The 16057-nt window shown below is 46.6% G+C and overlaps 1 protein-coding gene across 1 annotated transcript in view; it reads left to right on the top strand.

The window, feature by feature from the left end:
* The window catches only part of ENTPD1 (ectonucleoside triphosphate diphosphohydrolase 1), a 30732-nt gene that overhangs the window by 12462 nt on the left and 2213 nt on the right, over nucleotides 1–16057 (top strand). Inside the window, exons 2-7 of the mRNA XM_050898752.1 lie at nucleotides 11605–11738; nucleotides 12139–12256; nucleotides 13508–13658; nucleotides 14565–14724; nucleotides 14906–14908; nucleotides 15354–15602. Of these exons, the coding sequence (XP_050754709.1) occupies nucleotides 11625–11738; nucleotides 12139–12256; nucleotides 13508–13658; nucleotides 14565–14724; nucleotides 14906–14908; nucleotides 15354–15602 (795 nt within the window). The 5' untranslated portion in view covers nucleotides 11605–11624. The remainder of the gene's footprint in view (nucleotides 1–11604; nucleotides 11739–12138; nucleotides 12257–13507; nucleotides 13659–14564; nucleotides 14725–14905; nucleotides 14909–15353; nucleotides 15603–16057) is intronic.

Raw genomic sequence — 16057 nt, 5'->3', positions numbered from 1 at the left:
AGCTGCTTTTTGCATGGGCCCAGGTTTGCTGGCCATTCCTGCTGCTGAGGGGCTGTGCGCATCTTAACAGAGCCAGCCGGCGCCTCTTTTCCATGCTATAAATCTGTCCCCTTTGCTGGAGTGGCCGTGTCACAAGCTTGTCACTTCTTCAGCTGAAGTAACCTCCGGTTTATTGACTTTTGACAGTGGAGAGTGTTGATTTCTTTGTCTCGGTAAGCATCTTTGGACACACAGGCTAGAGCATGGAGCAGAAAGCTGGAGGCAAGTGTTATAGAAGAGCTTGGGACTTCCCTGCTTGTACCTCCTTGCTGGGAACAGAGAGCGGCTCGTGCTCTTACTCCTCTGGGGGAGATGTGGTGAAAAGTCAGAGCTGTAACGTCTGTTTGCTGGGCCCAGTCCTGGGTGCAGTCTCTGCAGAAGCCTGGGGGCTGCTCAGTGACCCAGAAATGATGGTGGTTTAATGCCTCGGCAGCAGCCCCTTGTGTATAACACGCGCAGACAGGGCAGCTCGGGCACTTGTCAGAAGGATGGGTTGCTGTGACAGTCCCTTGTCCTTGTTACCACTGTGTACCTATGCTGCCTTATCCAAAATATTTCATGTTTGTATTTTGAACTATTTGAGGCAAGGACTTGGCGGGGGAGTAATGCAGACATACAAATTGAAGGCCAAACTACGGTTTGATTATAAATGGTTTTCCTTTCCTGAGCCTAATTCTCCCTGGGATTCACTGCAAGTCCCAGTAATAAGTAATCTGAACTTTGGAGATTAGTAACGTCCTGTGCCAGCCCATTCATCCAGCAAAACTCCTTTGCTGTTTTGTTCCATGTCTGCATGAGGCTCCAGCCCTTGCAAGGTGCTCTTCTGACCATGAAAATTTAGATTCATATTTAACTTTTACTTTTCATTACCTTTGCAGCCTCTAAGAAGTATTTCTTCTTGCACTCAGGCGCTTTGTCGAGGCCTGTGCCCTGCAACAGGCTTCGGTCCGATGTTCTTCCCATTGGTTGTTCTGAAAAATACCACAGTGCAATTTGTTTCCTGCTATTTGAAATGGAAATTGTAGCAGCATGAGGAACAGACCGTGATATTCATGCCAAATATCATGAGCCGGATTCTCCTCATGGTTTGTGGGAACCCTAGTTATTAAAGCTGACCTCTAAGAAATCAGTATATTTTTCCACAAAGCCTAGACAGTGGATGCACTCCTCAGCAGGAGACAGAAACTATCCCAGCTGTTCCCTGTCCTGTGCTCTGCAATGAGGAACGAAGATACCAGTGCTGACAGCTGGAGGTAAGGGGGCAAATCTGGAAGTGTTTAACTAAAGAGTTATCTTTTTTATGCATGCAGGCTTAACTTTGGCTTACTGAAAGGAGGCAGCGGGGCTGCTGCCCTGCCTGGATAGCCAGGGGCGTTTCACTTCATCTGCCAGAACTAGTTGCAAAGTGAAGGTCCCTAGAGTTTTCTCTGCTGCAAGTGGGTGCTATGCATGTTAAGGGAGGAAAAACTGGGTATCTTAACAGGCCTGAGACATGCTCCTCTAAAAGAGCAAACACCTGTGCTGGAAATCACACTTGCAAGGGGTGGCACAATCCAGGTGTAGGCAATGTCCCATGCACAGATGAGCACCACAGCCGTCCCCAGCATATGCACTCACACACGGGGCTGCTGGGGAATGTGCATCATCTGTCCCTCTGCATACACGGCCTCATCGTCCAGGGGCTTTGCCAGTGGTTCTGCTGATGTTGCACCAGCCTGGAACAGTGTTTGTGCTTCTGCGGTTGGTCTCCAATGGTTTTCGGTCCTGAGTGGGAAGTGAAACTTCAGGAGAAAAGCTGGTTGCTTTGCTGTGCAGAAATACTTGGGAAGCTCGGGTTCCTGCTGGCTGCAGCAGCACAGGCGGCCGCTCTGTTTGCTCACATGCGGCACTTGGGGCAGCCACGATTTTTTGGAAGCTGGGGAAGTGAGCCCCTGAAAGCAGTAGTGTTGCTCAACGCACAAGGCGATCCCAGGAATCCATGATTCAGAAAAAAACATCCTTGAGGCGTGGCGAGAGGCTTGGCAGCCTCAGCCCTTTTGAGGCAGGAGAGGTTGTCAGTGGACAGGGCATACAGGGAAACGGGTGGCTACTGGGAGGGCGTATTTTGACACCACTGTAAGCGCCAGGCACAGAGCACGCTGTGGGTGGCGAGGGGTTTGAATGTGTTTTCTCTGCGGTCATTCCCCCTGCCAGCACCTCCTGTTGAGGGTAGCAGTACTTACAGTGCTCAGGACTTTGTGTTTTCCAGGAAGTTTCTGAACTTGCTGACCCAACGTGGGTACTGAAGAGGGGCAACGGTTGTTCTGGGGACTATTTCCTCTCTTTTGCCATGACAAATTCTACATCCCCCTGGTGCGGGTGGCTGATGGGGCACAGGAAAGGGTGGGCTGTACTGGGTTGGTGAAGTGACTCACACATCACCAATCTTCCTATTAAAGCTGTGGCCCTGATGTCTTTAACAGCAACAACAATAATTAAATAGTTGTACACAATAGCTGCCTGGGGCTGAACTGGGAACAAGCGACCAAAGCGGGTGAAGGTTAGTACCCATTACTAGCTAGGATGTTGGAGACAGAGAAGGGCATGACTGTCTATATAGGGATGAGGAAAGCTGATATGATGGTGGATTTTAGTGAATGACAGGGTAATTCCTCAAAACTGAGGGTGACCATCTCAAAATTTGCAATGCATTACTTCCAGCACAAAGGCAATGTATATTGGCCCAATCTCGATAGACAAAGAAACATTGCTATGAGAGTTACGAGTTATTATACAAGTAATGCACACTTGTTTCTGTCAACAAATAACGTCTATTAACTCTTCAAAGAAGTTATTTCCCAAATTTAAAAATACTTGAGCTGAATTAGCGGAGTATTTAAAATAGCCAAATAGGAATGCTAATCGGAAGCAACCTATTCACTTCTTATTCTATTCCCCAAAAGCCTTAATCCAACAGTTGAAAGTTATGCTAATTTGAAAAATAATAACATATCTAAAAGATGCATATTTAGGGGGAAAAAAAGGAAGCTGCAATTAATGCAAATTTAAAGTTGGAAAGTGTAGAAGATGGTCAAAAGAAGCATAAGGAAAAAATTATGGCCAGATATTTAAGAAGAGCAAAGAAGATTTTAAGGATATTGAGCACAAAAGAAAGCACCTGGCAGCACCATTGGCCCATTGCAAGTCAGCATATTAGAACTATCAATAATAACAAAACTGAAAAGGTGTCAGTGCTTGATGCTTCTTTTTTCCCCAAAAGAAAAACAAATGTCTTCACATCATGTAATAGCCAAGCATATTCAAGCAATAACTTAGGTGATAAACTGGGGAGGGGGGGAAGCCATCTTGAACTCACTGGATATTTTCTGATGAAACTTCAAGCTCTGTGGGTAATGGCAATAAATCTTCTCCAGTTAAAATATAGCTTTGATGGTCTGGTAGCAAGTTAATACCAGAAGTTGCCTAATAGGAGACTGATGTAACTGATAACAGTTGTTTCTTCTGATTTGAAAACCTCTTTGATGTGTGAATCCTAAAGAAATGAGTACAAATAGGGTACAGGCTTAGAAGCCCAGTAAACATCATATAAATGTGAAAATTAACTGTCTAAAGGTCATTGTGTCAGTGCTATCCTGCCACTTGTTGGTTATATTTGAGAATATCGAGTATCTCGGTCTGACGGCTGGGATGTAAGCCAGAAGAATATCTTCCCGTAGAGAGACTATTTAATGAACAGGCATCGGGAAAGCTTTGGTGGGGACGGTGTATAATAACAGGGAGAGGGGCTATGATGCGGGGATGGGAGGCAGTGCGAGTGCCTTGCAGAGCAGCCGGGGAGGCTGAGCAGCGCACCCAGCACTGCCGGGTGCCACAGGAAGGTCTCCAACAGGGGAATCTGCTTTGTGCGCAGGGTGAATGGGGGATTTGTTGGTGGGGCAGCCCAGGTTGCAGGGGCTCCTGCCCAGAACCCCCCGGACATCACCCCTCCAGCAGTAAACTCGTGCCGCAGGGCCAGTGTAAGCAGGGCCATGGGACTGCCCCGAGCACAAAGCCCCTCTGTGCCATTGCTGGCTGCGCGGGTGGCTGCGGAAGGGCGAGAAGGGGCCTGTGTGCTGCCTGCTCCTTTGTGTCTGTCTCTTGCTGCTGCTGCCGCTCAGCTTTTGCAGCCTCGAGCACCCACCAGCTCTCCAGGATTGTCATGTGCTTTTCTTTTTTCCAGGAAAACAGGCTTCCTCCAATGTGTCTTGTGCAATTTCCCAGGGTCATATCCCAGTCACAACTCGAAAAGCAGCAAAAGGATGAGGTGCTCCTACCCCAGGCAACGCTGTACATATGGATAGCGTATAGCAGGGTGGTTGCCGTGGCTGAATTATGTCTGAATGCAACCTGGAGCTTTGTCGGGGGAAGGAGGGAACAGATTTATTCAAATGCATCTGTATCCCACGGGGAAAGCATACACATTGCATTTGTCTTTGCTAACAGCATGGCTTATGAGTGCATCACCCTCTTTTTGCTAACTCCCTGCCTTCTGAACAGAGGAAACAGAGCTGAGAGAAAGTCCAGGAGCCACCCCTGCCCTGAGGCAGATCAGCTACAACAGCGCTGGCAGATAGAGACTTCATTTGTCTGAAGACAGCTAACGTGTCTCCCTTGTTCTTCTCTTTCTAAACTAAACAACCCAGTTCCTTCAATCTTTCCTCATAGGTCAAGTTTTTAGACCTCTGATCTTTCTTCTTGTTCTCTTCTGGAGTTTCTCCAAGTGGTCTACATCTTTCCTGAAAGGCAGTGTCCAAAATTGGGCATAGAACTTCATAGGAGGCTTTACCAGCGTTAGATGGAGGGAAGGATTACTGCAAACCGCTATAGCTGCAAGAATGTTCTCTCTGGAAGTGCTGCTTAACTGATTGTTCACCACGCTGTCTTTGGGTGATGGCTATTTTCTAAATGTCATATTTGCTTTTGTCCTTACTCAAGTGAGTTGGATGTTTCCCCCAGGCTCTCCCCTATTTATCAAATTTATTTTGAATTCCAGTCCTATGTGTCAGTGTGCTTTTGCTCCCAGCTTGGTATTATCACAGATACAGGCACACTCTTTACTCCATCTTCCAGCTCACTAACACACACGTGTGTGTGCGCGCACATGGCACAGACTTGTTCAAGCACGTAGCCTAGATCCCTAGAGTCTGCTGTGGTTTGAGACATGTAGGGCTGTGTGATTTCAAAGTATCAAATGTCTCTCAAAGACAGCATCCAAAAAAAACATATTACATTGTTTGGATTATCAGTTTCGCTGACATTTCAGTGTTTTTACTTCAGCATTTATAAGTATTTAATCTGGAAAAATATAATCCAGTAAATGTGTGTTTATAATTGTATATAGCACCACAAGGAGGGCCAGAGATCACACCAGTATTTAGGCCATGATCTTTGCCGTATGAATAATTAAAACTTGGAGCAGAGCCTCCCACACTGTTCCACGTAACAGCTGTAAAAAGTGATGTAAAATCCTGATGTGGAGCTTGAATTCTAATTTCAACATGTTCAGTGTCTTGCCCTGATATTTTGAAATAAAACCTCTTAAACCAAAGCAATTCACTTACTGTATATGCACTTGTGTGTATATTCTAAGACAAACCTGAGCCTCTTGCTAGCCTAAGAAAAGACTTTTCTAATACGTTGGCCTGAAACAGGTGGTTTACATTACTTTGCTGCAAAATCTTCCTAGGTAACTTGGACAAGAGTGTGTTTGAATGAAAAAGGCAGATGAAGAATGAGTAAGAAGTCAGATGGGGACAGAGAAAATTTCAGAAAAGGGTTGATAAATGAAGCAGTGTGGCTCTTCTGAGTGTATATGGACTCAGATGTTTGGTTGCAGTGAGTCTGAAGATAGGAATGCAGTTTAGGCAGTGTGTCTCAAAACTTGATGCAAGTTCAGCAACCTCACTGAGTGTGCAATTCAGCCTGATAAACTTCATGACTACCGAAATCTTGTTTTCCCTCAGCAGGAGGATAATGTGCATCCCCGCTATCTACCTTGAAGAACAGCAGCACTGACTGCTCCCATCCCCTTTCCCTGCCATCGCTGCCAGCAGAACTTCATAGACATGAATTCCTGCAGTTAGTAAATGTGCAGACTGCATTGCCAGAGCCCCTGTCTACTGGGCTCTCTGCTGACCTGGATGATGTTTGTCTGCAAGCACCTGCCCTGACAGGTGCTCCTTCTGCCCAAGCTGCCTGCCCTGTGCCACAGAGCCAGTCACAGGTGCTGGATGCATTCAGACTGCTGAGGGATTCAGGCACCCTTCAGCCATGGGCTCCTGTGCTCTTTCAGTTGGCAGTCACGCAGGCAAATTGTTGCTCCTTGCTTTAAGAATACGGTGGCATCTGACTCATTTCAATCCAAACTGTTCCCAATTTCTCAGTCTTCAAGTACGCCTGTGTCCTTTTGTGACGGGTCATAATTCAGTGGCTTCTCAGCACTGCGCTGTGTCTCTCTGATATGTTTAGGTTCAGGAGCTCCATAGACTATATTCCCATTTGCTGGGCTACGTGATTGCATGAGGATCCAGCAGCTCTCCCCCAAAGGCTGGACGTGTGCTTAGGAAACCAGTTATTGGAGAGACTCCCAACAGACTGCGGCAGCAACATGGGTGATCAGCAGCAGAGGTAGCTGCCAGCTGATGAGCAGGATTCGTAAGACACCGTCTTATTCTCTGTTGCCACTCCAAGCCTCGTGGGCAGCAGGCAATGTGTCTTGGAACTCCCTTTGCTTACAGCATGTAGCAGGGCTAATTTAATTAAATGTGATCAAATGTGGGTTTGCTGGGACTGCATAGAGGAGGTGCTGGGTTGACTTAGCACTGGCCGTGATGGTAGATGATCACGTGTCTGAGGTAGTACAGGTCCCCACCTCCCTTCATTTAGGCTGGGACTGTACTGTCTCCTGGTGTAACAGGTACATTACTGTGCAAGGCTAGTCTCATTGCAGCTCTGGTCAGAATGCTTAAGAAAAATAAAAGCAGATTATTCTGTATGCAGAGAAGGGCTGCTGAACTGTTCAGGTAGGTGGAGAAGGCTGGAAAGACAAAACTCCAGAAAGGATCATTGCTTGTAAGTTGGTTAAGAGAATAAATTCCAGGAGGACTGAGTTGCAGAAGTTTTGAGACAGAGGTGCAACAAAAAGACAGATGGAATAGACCGGCAATAAATAAATTAAGGCTGAAAATGAGAATGTTTCTGACCATACAGAGGTGTGCTGAGAGCATAAAGGTGACCGTGGGAACTGTCTCTGTCAGTGTGGTACTTGTGCAGTGGAAGAGTGATGGCCTTGCAGTACAGCCTCTTGTGATCCCTTCTGTAACAGGCTGAGCATGAACATCCAAAGGAAAGAGCAAACATCAACTTTAGCTGTTGTGCTAAGCCAGAGCTTACAACAGTATTTGTATTTATTAGAGATGATGGGTCACAGTGAGGTTATGTGAACTGAGCATGGCTTTGGACTATGCACAGCATCTCTTCTTTTCTGCTTGACAATCCTAATTTCAGTCTTTAAGCCAGCCTTAGCATCTCCTTACTGCATCTCTAAAAGCAGCTGGTTGCCTGATTCCTTTTAACATTTGCTGCTACGTCTTGTTTGATGAGAAGGGAGCTGGGAGGTGGGCAGCCTTGGCTGTGAGTGACATCTCCTGGCGTGCAGACCTGCCAGTGACTTAGCGTGATGTTGGCTGGAGGAACAGTTTCCTATTTGTCTTCAGGCTCTGGAAGACACTGGGGATGATCCTTCTTCCTTGCCTTCACACAGAGCTGCCTCCCATGCTGGTTTGGTCCTTCCTGGGCTATTCACCAAGAGCAACAGGGTTTCTGCAGCAAAACTGCTGTTAGTTGGAGTGGATGCCAACACCATTCTCAGTCAATAGCTAACTCAGAGACTGAAAGGATATTAGATCCGTTTATGTTCTGGGACCTGTACCAATCACTAGATGGAACCAGTGGTAGCCCCTACAAAAAAGCAGAGACCAAAATTAGAAATAGAGATGCCTGAGCAGCTGGGCGGCGCTCCAACATCTGGAGACTGCTTAATAGCTGCACAGCTGGGCAGGGCTCTAGCACCAGGCAGCTCTGAGCTTTGGGGTGGTGAAGAAGAAAAGCAACGTCATTTCTATGCCTACTTATGGTCTTACGTGATGTTTTTATCACCACTTACAGTGGGCAGTATGGGAGAAAGAGCAGAGATCTGTCTCTGGGTTCTGGCAGGGCACAGAGACAGATCATGCCTGGTTAATCTTTAGCTGAGGAAAACTGCTAGTGGAAGAAAAGTCCTGGGGCCTGGCAATCAGAGGTGCTAGAGGGTCAAGCACTGCCCCATTTGGTGGAGACTGAGGAGTGTTTGCACAGCATTCAGCGACATGAACGTAGGGTGCAAAGGAGCTGGAGGAGGCTAGGGAATAAGTTAATTCTTTAGCCACTGCAGAACCTGCAATTATGCCTAGAGCTGATGGAGGTAACCAAGTGTGCAGAAAAGGGAACTTGTTCAAATACCTCACCTTTCTGAGCAAATGGCAGGTGAGTTTTATTTTAATTACATTGAATTCTTTATCTGGATTTGCAATGTTGTGGTTTGGTTTTGGTTTTTTGAATAATCAAGTATTCAAGTCTGTACACTTTGAGTGCTATTTTGAAGGTTATTGCTTTGCTAGGCTACCTTCTGGATTATGGTTATCATTTTGTACCTTTTCTTGTATGAAACATTTCAACAAAATGCTGCTTGGTAGCATTAGAGTTCACACAGATGGATACTCTGGTATGGGATACAGCAATGAAATCACTTATCTACAACCCCCAGAGTCCTGAAAAGTGCTTGTGATACTGAGCTAAAATTCAGGCAAAAGTCATGTTCAGGGTTAAGGAAATAGTGTGCCTTAGAAAAAAAATGACTAATCTCAGGTTGCAGGTGGGATGCAGACAATTATCATTATGACTCTGCCTACAGACAAGGGATTTCTACAGCTGTTTATTGGGATGGTCCATTACGGAGAGAAAATTGTTCCTGCTTCGCTGCTAATGCTGCTACTTTCAGAGTGTGGCTGCTGAAAAGATACAGCAGACAGACAATACACATCACAACAGGAAGTGTGAAAATCTTAGAAATGATGCAAAGTCACCCATCCTTCGTTCCTATGACAGTAAACACCCAACAAAGCTGTTAGTGGCTGCCTCTAGGCAGGATCTCAGAGTAAGGGTGGCGATAATTACGTGGATGTGCTGTGCAACTGCCAGCAGTAGTTTCAGTTTTCAAGCATGCTAGCTTCATATCTATACTGTGCAGCTAATTTTACATTATAGCATCTGTTTTTATTCATTTTTCTAGTGTTAAAATAATTTTTGTTCAACAGACATGCTCAGTGCTATCATAACCTGAGCCAACTACTCTCTCCAGTAAGAAGAAATGTCTCCCAGCTGTCATGCTCTGCTGTTTCTAATCACTTCAAGGCATGAGTTCCGTGGCCTTTTTGAATAAAGCTGTATAAAATGCATTCTTACCTCCTACTGTCTGGTATGTGCACTCGACTATTTTTTTAGGCTGCATTCTTGGAGATATTGGCAAGCACGCTGTGCTTCTAACAGGCACTCACAAAATGCGAGCATAACAAGCTTCCAAATTTCACAGTTAGCCTCAGCAGATTTACACATGACCACGATGAGAGGGAGCACAGAGCTCCAGGTCAGTGTTAGGTTTCCAATGGACCTGCCTGCGGGGGGATCTTCAAAACAAGTTCTCTTGGCACTTTTAGGTTCCATCTTCTCTAGGTAGGTGGGAAGACGTCATTTGTGTACAGTTAGACTTCCAGAGGTGTGTTGCTTCTTTTCACTTGGGTTAACTTCTGAAAATAACTCTAGGATTTGGGGTCATTTGTAAGGTTGGGTAACACTTTGTATAGTTCTGGCGCCTGGGACCACCTCTCATGTGAAACCAGAGTGGTTAGAAGATGATCCTGTTCAGAACTTGAACGCTTTTCATATTTGCATGCGTGACGTGGGGTGCCAGGATGGATTTGGAGCATAGACCCAGTGTCACCTGAGGGCTGGAGAATGACCTCTGGAACTCCAGTCCTGGGATGCAGATGCAGAGCAGATTCAGTCACCTTACCTTCTTGGAGCATGAAGATAGTTGATGTGGTTGCCTGCACAGAGGTATTGTCACCCTGCATGACCCGTAATGTACTTCTAAACATCTCCTAGAGTATTTGTGTATAAGGAGAAGAGAAATTAGTACCCGTGTGAGCAGTCAGACAATTGTTGCTTTTGAGTATGGAGCATCAGTGTGGGTAGAAATGCATTTCATGTTGTAGTGGGAGCAGGTATGTCCCCTAGAGTGCCGAAGCTATTTGTTAGTTGTAAGTGTTGAATTTACAGCTAGATTATAAATCTGGAAAATACTTGTGCTGATACCTTTTCTCGAGCTTCGTGTTGTAAGATGGTATTTTATTAAACAATACCAAAACTGGCTAAGCCTAAGTTGTGAAGTGAGATTTCCACCATGGAATATATGAAGGAAAATCCAAAGCAGGAAAATATAAAAGACAGCATCATGCTAGCCACTAACAAATGCAGGTATACGTATATTGGTTCTGAAAGCTCAAATGCCATATTGGTTGTGAACGATTTCCATCAGCCGTAAGTGGCTTTTTTTACAGAATTCTACTGCTAACCATGTATTTTAAGCCACAAAAATCTTAATTTGTTAGATAGGTCATACCAAATATATCAGTAACAGTTAAGGAATCAGACTGGTACAAGTTTTGCAAAGCGTGTGATTTTTTAACCGTATTGTGCCAATTCTGCAAATACGGGCTATTCATAATTTACTGGTCTTGTGCGAAGTGGCATCAACAATCTCACAGATTTCTTAAATACCCTGTGGAGTGCAGATCATATTTTCTATATAGTGTTGCCAAGGTGCAGGACAGCATTGCTTGAACTGACTGCCACATACTGAAATGTTAGCGTTAGACTTCCTAAATGCATTACCAGTGATGAGCTTGTTGTAAATTGTTATAAACATCACAAAAAAACCTGAAGCACAAAGTATACTAGGACAAAAAGTCACAGGGGTTAAAGCTTTGGGTTTCACAAGGTTACGCTGTTTATATATTAGCAGTCTGTTCTTTCAGCTTCTCGGGGATTATTAAGCCAAATGCAGAGCTATAGATGAAGTTGGTGTTTGCCCCATACAGATGCTTTTGCTATATGGTTGCTCAGTCACCTGCAGGTATCTCAAGGACAGGCTAACCATAAGCTGCATCTTGAAGTCCTCCTTTATCACCACCTGGCACGGGGCAGCCCATGGAAATGTGGCACAGCCCATGAGAGCAGATCTGCAGGACACCAGGGCTGAGCTCTGCCTCTAAGAAATCCCGCAGGAGGACATGGAGCAGGAGATGGGAGCAGGGATGGGCAAAGGCAAATGCTTCATAGTGGAAAGGGACTGCAGGAATGTGCCTGAAGACCTTTGGGGTGTGAGGTAAGATGGGCTACTGGGATACTAACATCCTTTTTCTGCTCTAGTCACAGGTACCAAACCAAAGATGTCCTGGACAAGAAAGATTCTACTCATCTTGGGATTCCTCTCTACTTTGGCTGTAATTGCTTTAATTGCTGTAGCAGTGACCCAAAACAAGCCACTTCCGAAGAATATTAAGGTATTACAAGCAGGGACTCCTACAGGAAAACAAGCCAAGCTGGGGGGTTACGTGTGCATAGTGCTCCAGGACATGTTGCTGCCCTTGCTGGGTCTGGCTAACCTCTCTTTCTGGCTCCATGCACCTCAACATCTTGTTTTACATCTTCATGGTAAAAACAGATATGGCTTCACAGGGGATCATCTCCTAAGTGATCAGTCCCAATTTTGCTGCTTCTCTGCTCTTGTATCCTTTGATGGAAACTTTGCTCTGAAGCACTACTGAGAAGAGTAATGACACAGCATGTTCCCACAGCTGCCAGATAGGCTGTTCATTTCTGGTCCCCCCGCGTGTGGAGACCAGTGCACGCTGTGTCTGGTTCGGTGCCTCAGGTGCAATGACGGCTCTGTTTTGCCCACAGTATGGGATTGTGCTGGATGCGGGGTCGTCCCACACCAACCTGTATGTGTACGAGTGGCCAGCAGAGAAGGAGAACGACACTGGGGTGGTGCAGCAGGTGGAGGTGTGTAAAGTCGAAGGTAAGAGGAGAAAAGGGAGCTGTGGAAGGGGCACGGGATGAAGAAGAGATAATGCAACCAAAGGGTGGGGGAGGAGAAACCTGGAGGAAAAGGCCAATAATGAAAATAAGCTCAATATCTGTGAGCTAATGTATATCCCACCACTTCCCACGGGGAGCTGTATGTGCCTGACCTTCCTGGGAGAAAAGCTGGATCCACTTTTTCCTTTGTTTTTAGGATGCTTGGAAGTAAGTGCTTTTTGGAAAGAACTACACAAAGAATGTACTTAAATAAATAAAACATATGCATGCACCCTTGCTGAAGTGCCAATGAACGGCAGGCAGCGAGAGGGAAGGGCATGGTTTGCCCTTTTTCAAGGCTTCTGTGCAAGCTAGGCACTGGGCTTGCGGGCCAAGGTTGCTCAACTTGCGCATGTCATGGTTTATTTTTCATTGTATTTAATTGCTGTGTAGATATTGTATGGTTTAGGAAGGCATAAATGAAGTCCAAGGATGCACATGACAAGGAACAGAGTAGACCATCATGGATCACTGTGCTCTCGGGGGAGGAGAGGTGTTGTCAGAGCCTGCCTGGGGTCTTTTCAGGCCTGTCTGCAGCGCATGGGAGAACCATGCTGTTACCGAGCTGCTGCGGTAGCTGCTCGGCGCTGCAGCATGCCACACCACAAGCAGCACGCTGAGTGTACGGCAACCTGGAGCAAACGCAGAGCAGGCTGCACTGCTGCCCATGCAGGCACTGGTCCTGGGGCAGTCCGTTCACCAGGGGACACGTGGCAGGGAGGGACAAGGAATTTTTCTTTGGGTTAGTATGAAAGGGGATAGCTGGAAAAGACTCAGTGCTGTAGCGTGAGCATACAATACACGAACAAATGACAGCATCTTCCCCCGGAGGACCCAGCGTAGTGAAGGGTCAGGGATTTTCAGATGCAGATCCAGGGTACACCCAGGCAGGAGCAGAGATGAGTCTGCAGATGTCCAGGACATACTAAGCAAATGATCTGTCTCACAACAGCCCTCATCACTAGTTCATAGCCTGCTTCGCAGAGAGCGGGTGGCAGATGCTGGGTGCTGTGGCCGTCCCCGCATGCATCAGGCTTAGTTGGTGCTGTAGGATTTCTAAAATTCCTCAGAAATGTGGTGGTTGAATCTGATCTGGGTGCCTGTGATAGTGATACGCTGACGAAGCTGCTCATGACAGCATTCTGGGATTATGCTTGGAGTTTGAGCAATAAAGTGTCCTTATTTCTTGCAGGCCCTGGGATCTCAGGTTACTCCCATGCCACGGAGAAGGCAGGTCCCTCTCTGGCACAGTGCCTACGACAAGCAGAAGAGGTGATTCCCTCAAAGCAGCACCCAGAGACACCCGTCTACCTCGGAGCAACTGCCGGCATGCGGCTTCTCAGGTACTGCAGGGCTTGTCCCCTTCTCCTGTAGCACTGCGCCTGGGACCGCCATGGATGATCAGTGGGAGCCTCTTGGGCAAAGTCCTTGGAAATGCTGCCAGCTCACACTTTGCCCAGATACCCTCTTCTGCGGCTGACCTCTCTGAACCCCAAGTCTCCCTGGGCTCTTCCCCTGCTTGCGCAGCAGGTCCATTCCCACTCACTCCAACCTTCCATCATCTCCAGCACCCACATGCAGTGCAGAGACACCAGGAGGGTAGCAGTACCAAAGCTGATGCTCAGGGGATGCTCAGATATCCCCCACATCAAGGGGATGCTCAGATATCCCCCACAGTCTGGTATTAGGCCTGGCCCAGGATTTTTGAGCCCAACCATGTTGCGACTCCCCACATACCTTGACTCAGCCCAAGCCCATCAGAGCTAAGGTGACTTTATAATCATATCCTCCTTTAATTCCCATTTGTGATTTTCATGGGGGTGCCCCAGACCTCCTGCCTGGCTGGGACAGGGAGCTGATCTTATGCATGTATTGCCTGGGAAATCTCCCTGGGGATACCAGAGGGCATGGATTTCTTCTGTAATGGTGATGGCGAAGAGTGAGAGGAATCTCCACGGTGCAATCCCTACCAGGGCACATGCTCCAGGAGAACAAGAGAGCTCTGGTCTCTGCTCCAGGTACCACTCTCAGCTGCGGGGTCTGTAAGTGTCAGAGCTGGTGGCAGTTGTGCTGTCAAGGTGTGACAGAGAGGGACACAGCCAGTTAGAGCTGGATGTACCCATATGAATGACTGTTCTGTTATAATTAATGCTTGGTGGGGAGTTGCAGCCTGCCTACTCAGAATAAAGCCCACAGGCTGCAGAGAGCTGTCAGCCAGAGTCACTCCATCCTTTCTTCCATTCAACCAGCTTGGAGAATAAAAGTGCAGCTGACAAAGTCTTGTCCTCAGTAGAGAAGACGCTACGCTCAGCTCCCTTCAACTTCCAGGGTGCCAGAATCATCAGTGGTCAGGAAGAAGGAGCCTATGGATGGATCACCATTAACTACCTGCTGGGCAATTTCAAGCAGGTACTGTACCAATGGCAAGTCCATATTTGAATCATCAGCTTGCAGCACTTCGTAAATCATGCCTTGCAGGAGGGTGTCGCAGGCACTATCTTCCCTTGTAAGCTATTTACCAGAGATCAGGAAGCTGCACATCTTGCCTCAGCAATTACTGTGAGTACAACCCGATACCAATAAGTATCAGGATGTACCACTGTATTCAGGCTTAAAGCATTGAAATAAAACACCAGCATCTTCGATAACTTCGCTTGGGTGCAGCATCCTCCTCACTTCCTGATCTAAAATATTTCTGTGCCTGCAAAGTTTGACAATGATTCTTTACTTATAAATCATCTGGGAGCTGAAACAGTAAGTTGACTGGTTTTTTGTCTTAACAATTGTATTAGATTGCATATTCTTAGTCCTCCTGCAAACACTCAGACATGATCCATCTTCTGCTTTTCTGAGCCTGCATCTTTCTTGTGTCTTGTTCCAGCTCTCATCTCGTGCCCCCCTCCAGGTCTTCCTGCCTTTCCTGTGTTCTGTGCTTCTGCTTCTCTCCTCGTGGGTCTTTCTCTTTTTTTTTTTTGCTCCCAAATAAATCTTCTCCATGCCTGATGTATCGGTTTGACTTTGAAATTTTTTTTTAAAAGTCTGGCTGGACAAAGCTTCTGCATTCCCTGAAATCCATAAGTGAGACATCAGGAGCACTAGACCTCGGAGGAGCCTCAACACAGATTACCTTTGTACCAAATGAACTCTCTTCTGAGTCCCCAGAGAACCTGCTCTACTTCCGTCTCTATGGCAAGGATTACCTAGTGTACACGCACAGCTTTCTCTGCTATGGGAAGGACCAGGCTCTGCAACAGAAACTGGCCAGGGACATACAGGCAAGTACATCTGTAATTGCAGGTGGAGGTCCTGGACCCTCCCAGCTTTGACATACTGGTGCTGTAAAAGTTGCTGTGTCCCAGCTAAATGTCTCATCCCTTAGTCTGGGTTTGGGAAATGTCATTATCCTCCATAAAGACTGGGCAGATGCCCAAAGAGATGACAGTCAACATTTTCAAAAGTACTACCAATTTGAGGTGCCTTGATTCTCGGGCATGGGATAGCAGGACTACTGTGCTTAACTGAAGTACTTGGGAGAGGTGATGTTTCACCATCTCAGAATCCCAAATCAACAGCAGCTTCACAAAATGTGGCTGAAAGTGATTTGCCCAGGGTCCTACAGGGAGGCTGTGGCAGTACCCACATCTCCCAAATCACAGCCAATGCCGTAAACCATCCTCATCACTTTGACCCAATGTGTGAATCTTGGTGTGATGTACTGTGACAAGTGTCTTGTGGCCACCCT

Source organism: Gymnogyps californianus, chromosome 6 (assembly GCF_018139145.2).
Source record: "Gymnogyps californianus isolate 813 chromosome 6, ASM1813914v2, whole genome shotgun sequence".
Lineage (NCBI taxonomy): Eukaryota > Metazoa > Chordata > Aves > Accipitriformes > Cathartidae > Gymnogyps > Gymnogyps californianus.
The sequence above is the reverse complement of the archived record's forward strand: the minus strand, read 5'-3'. Positions and strand labels throughout refer to the sequence as shown.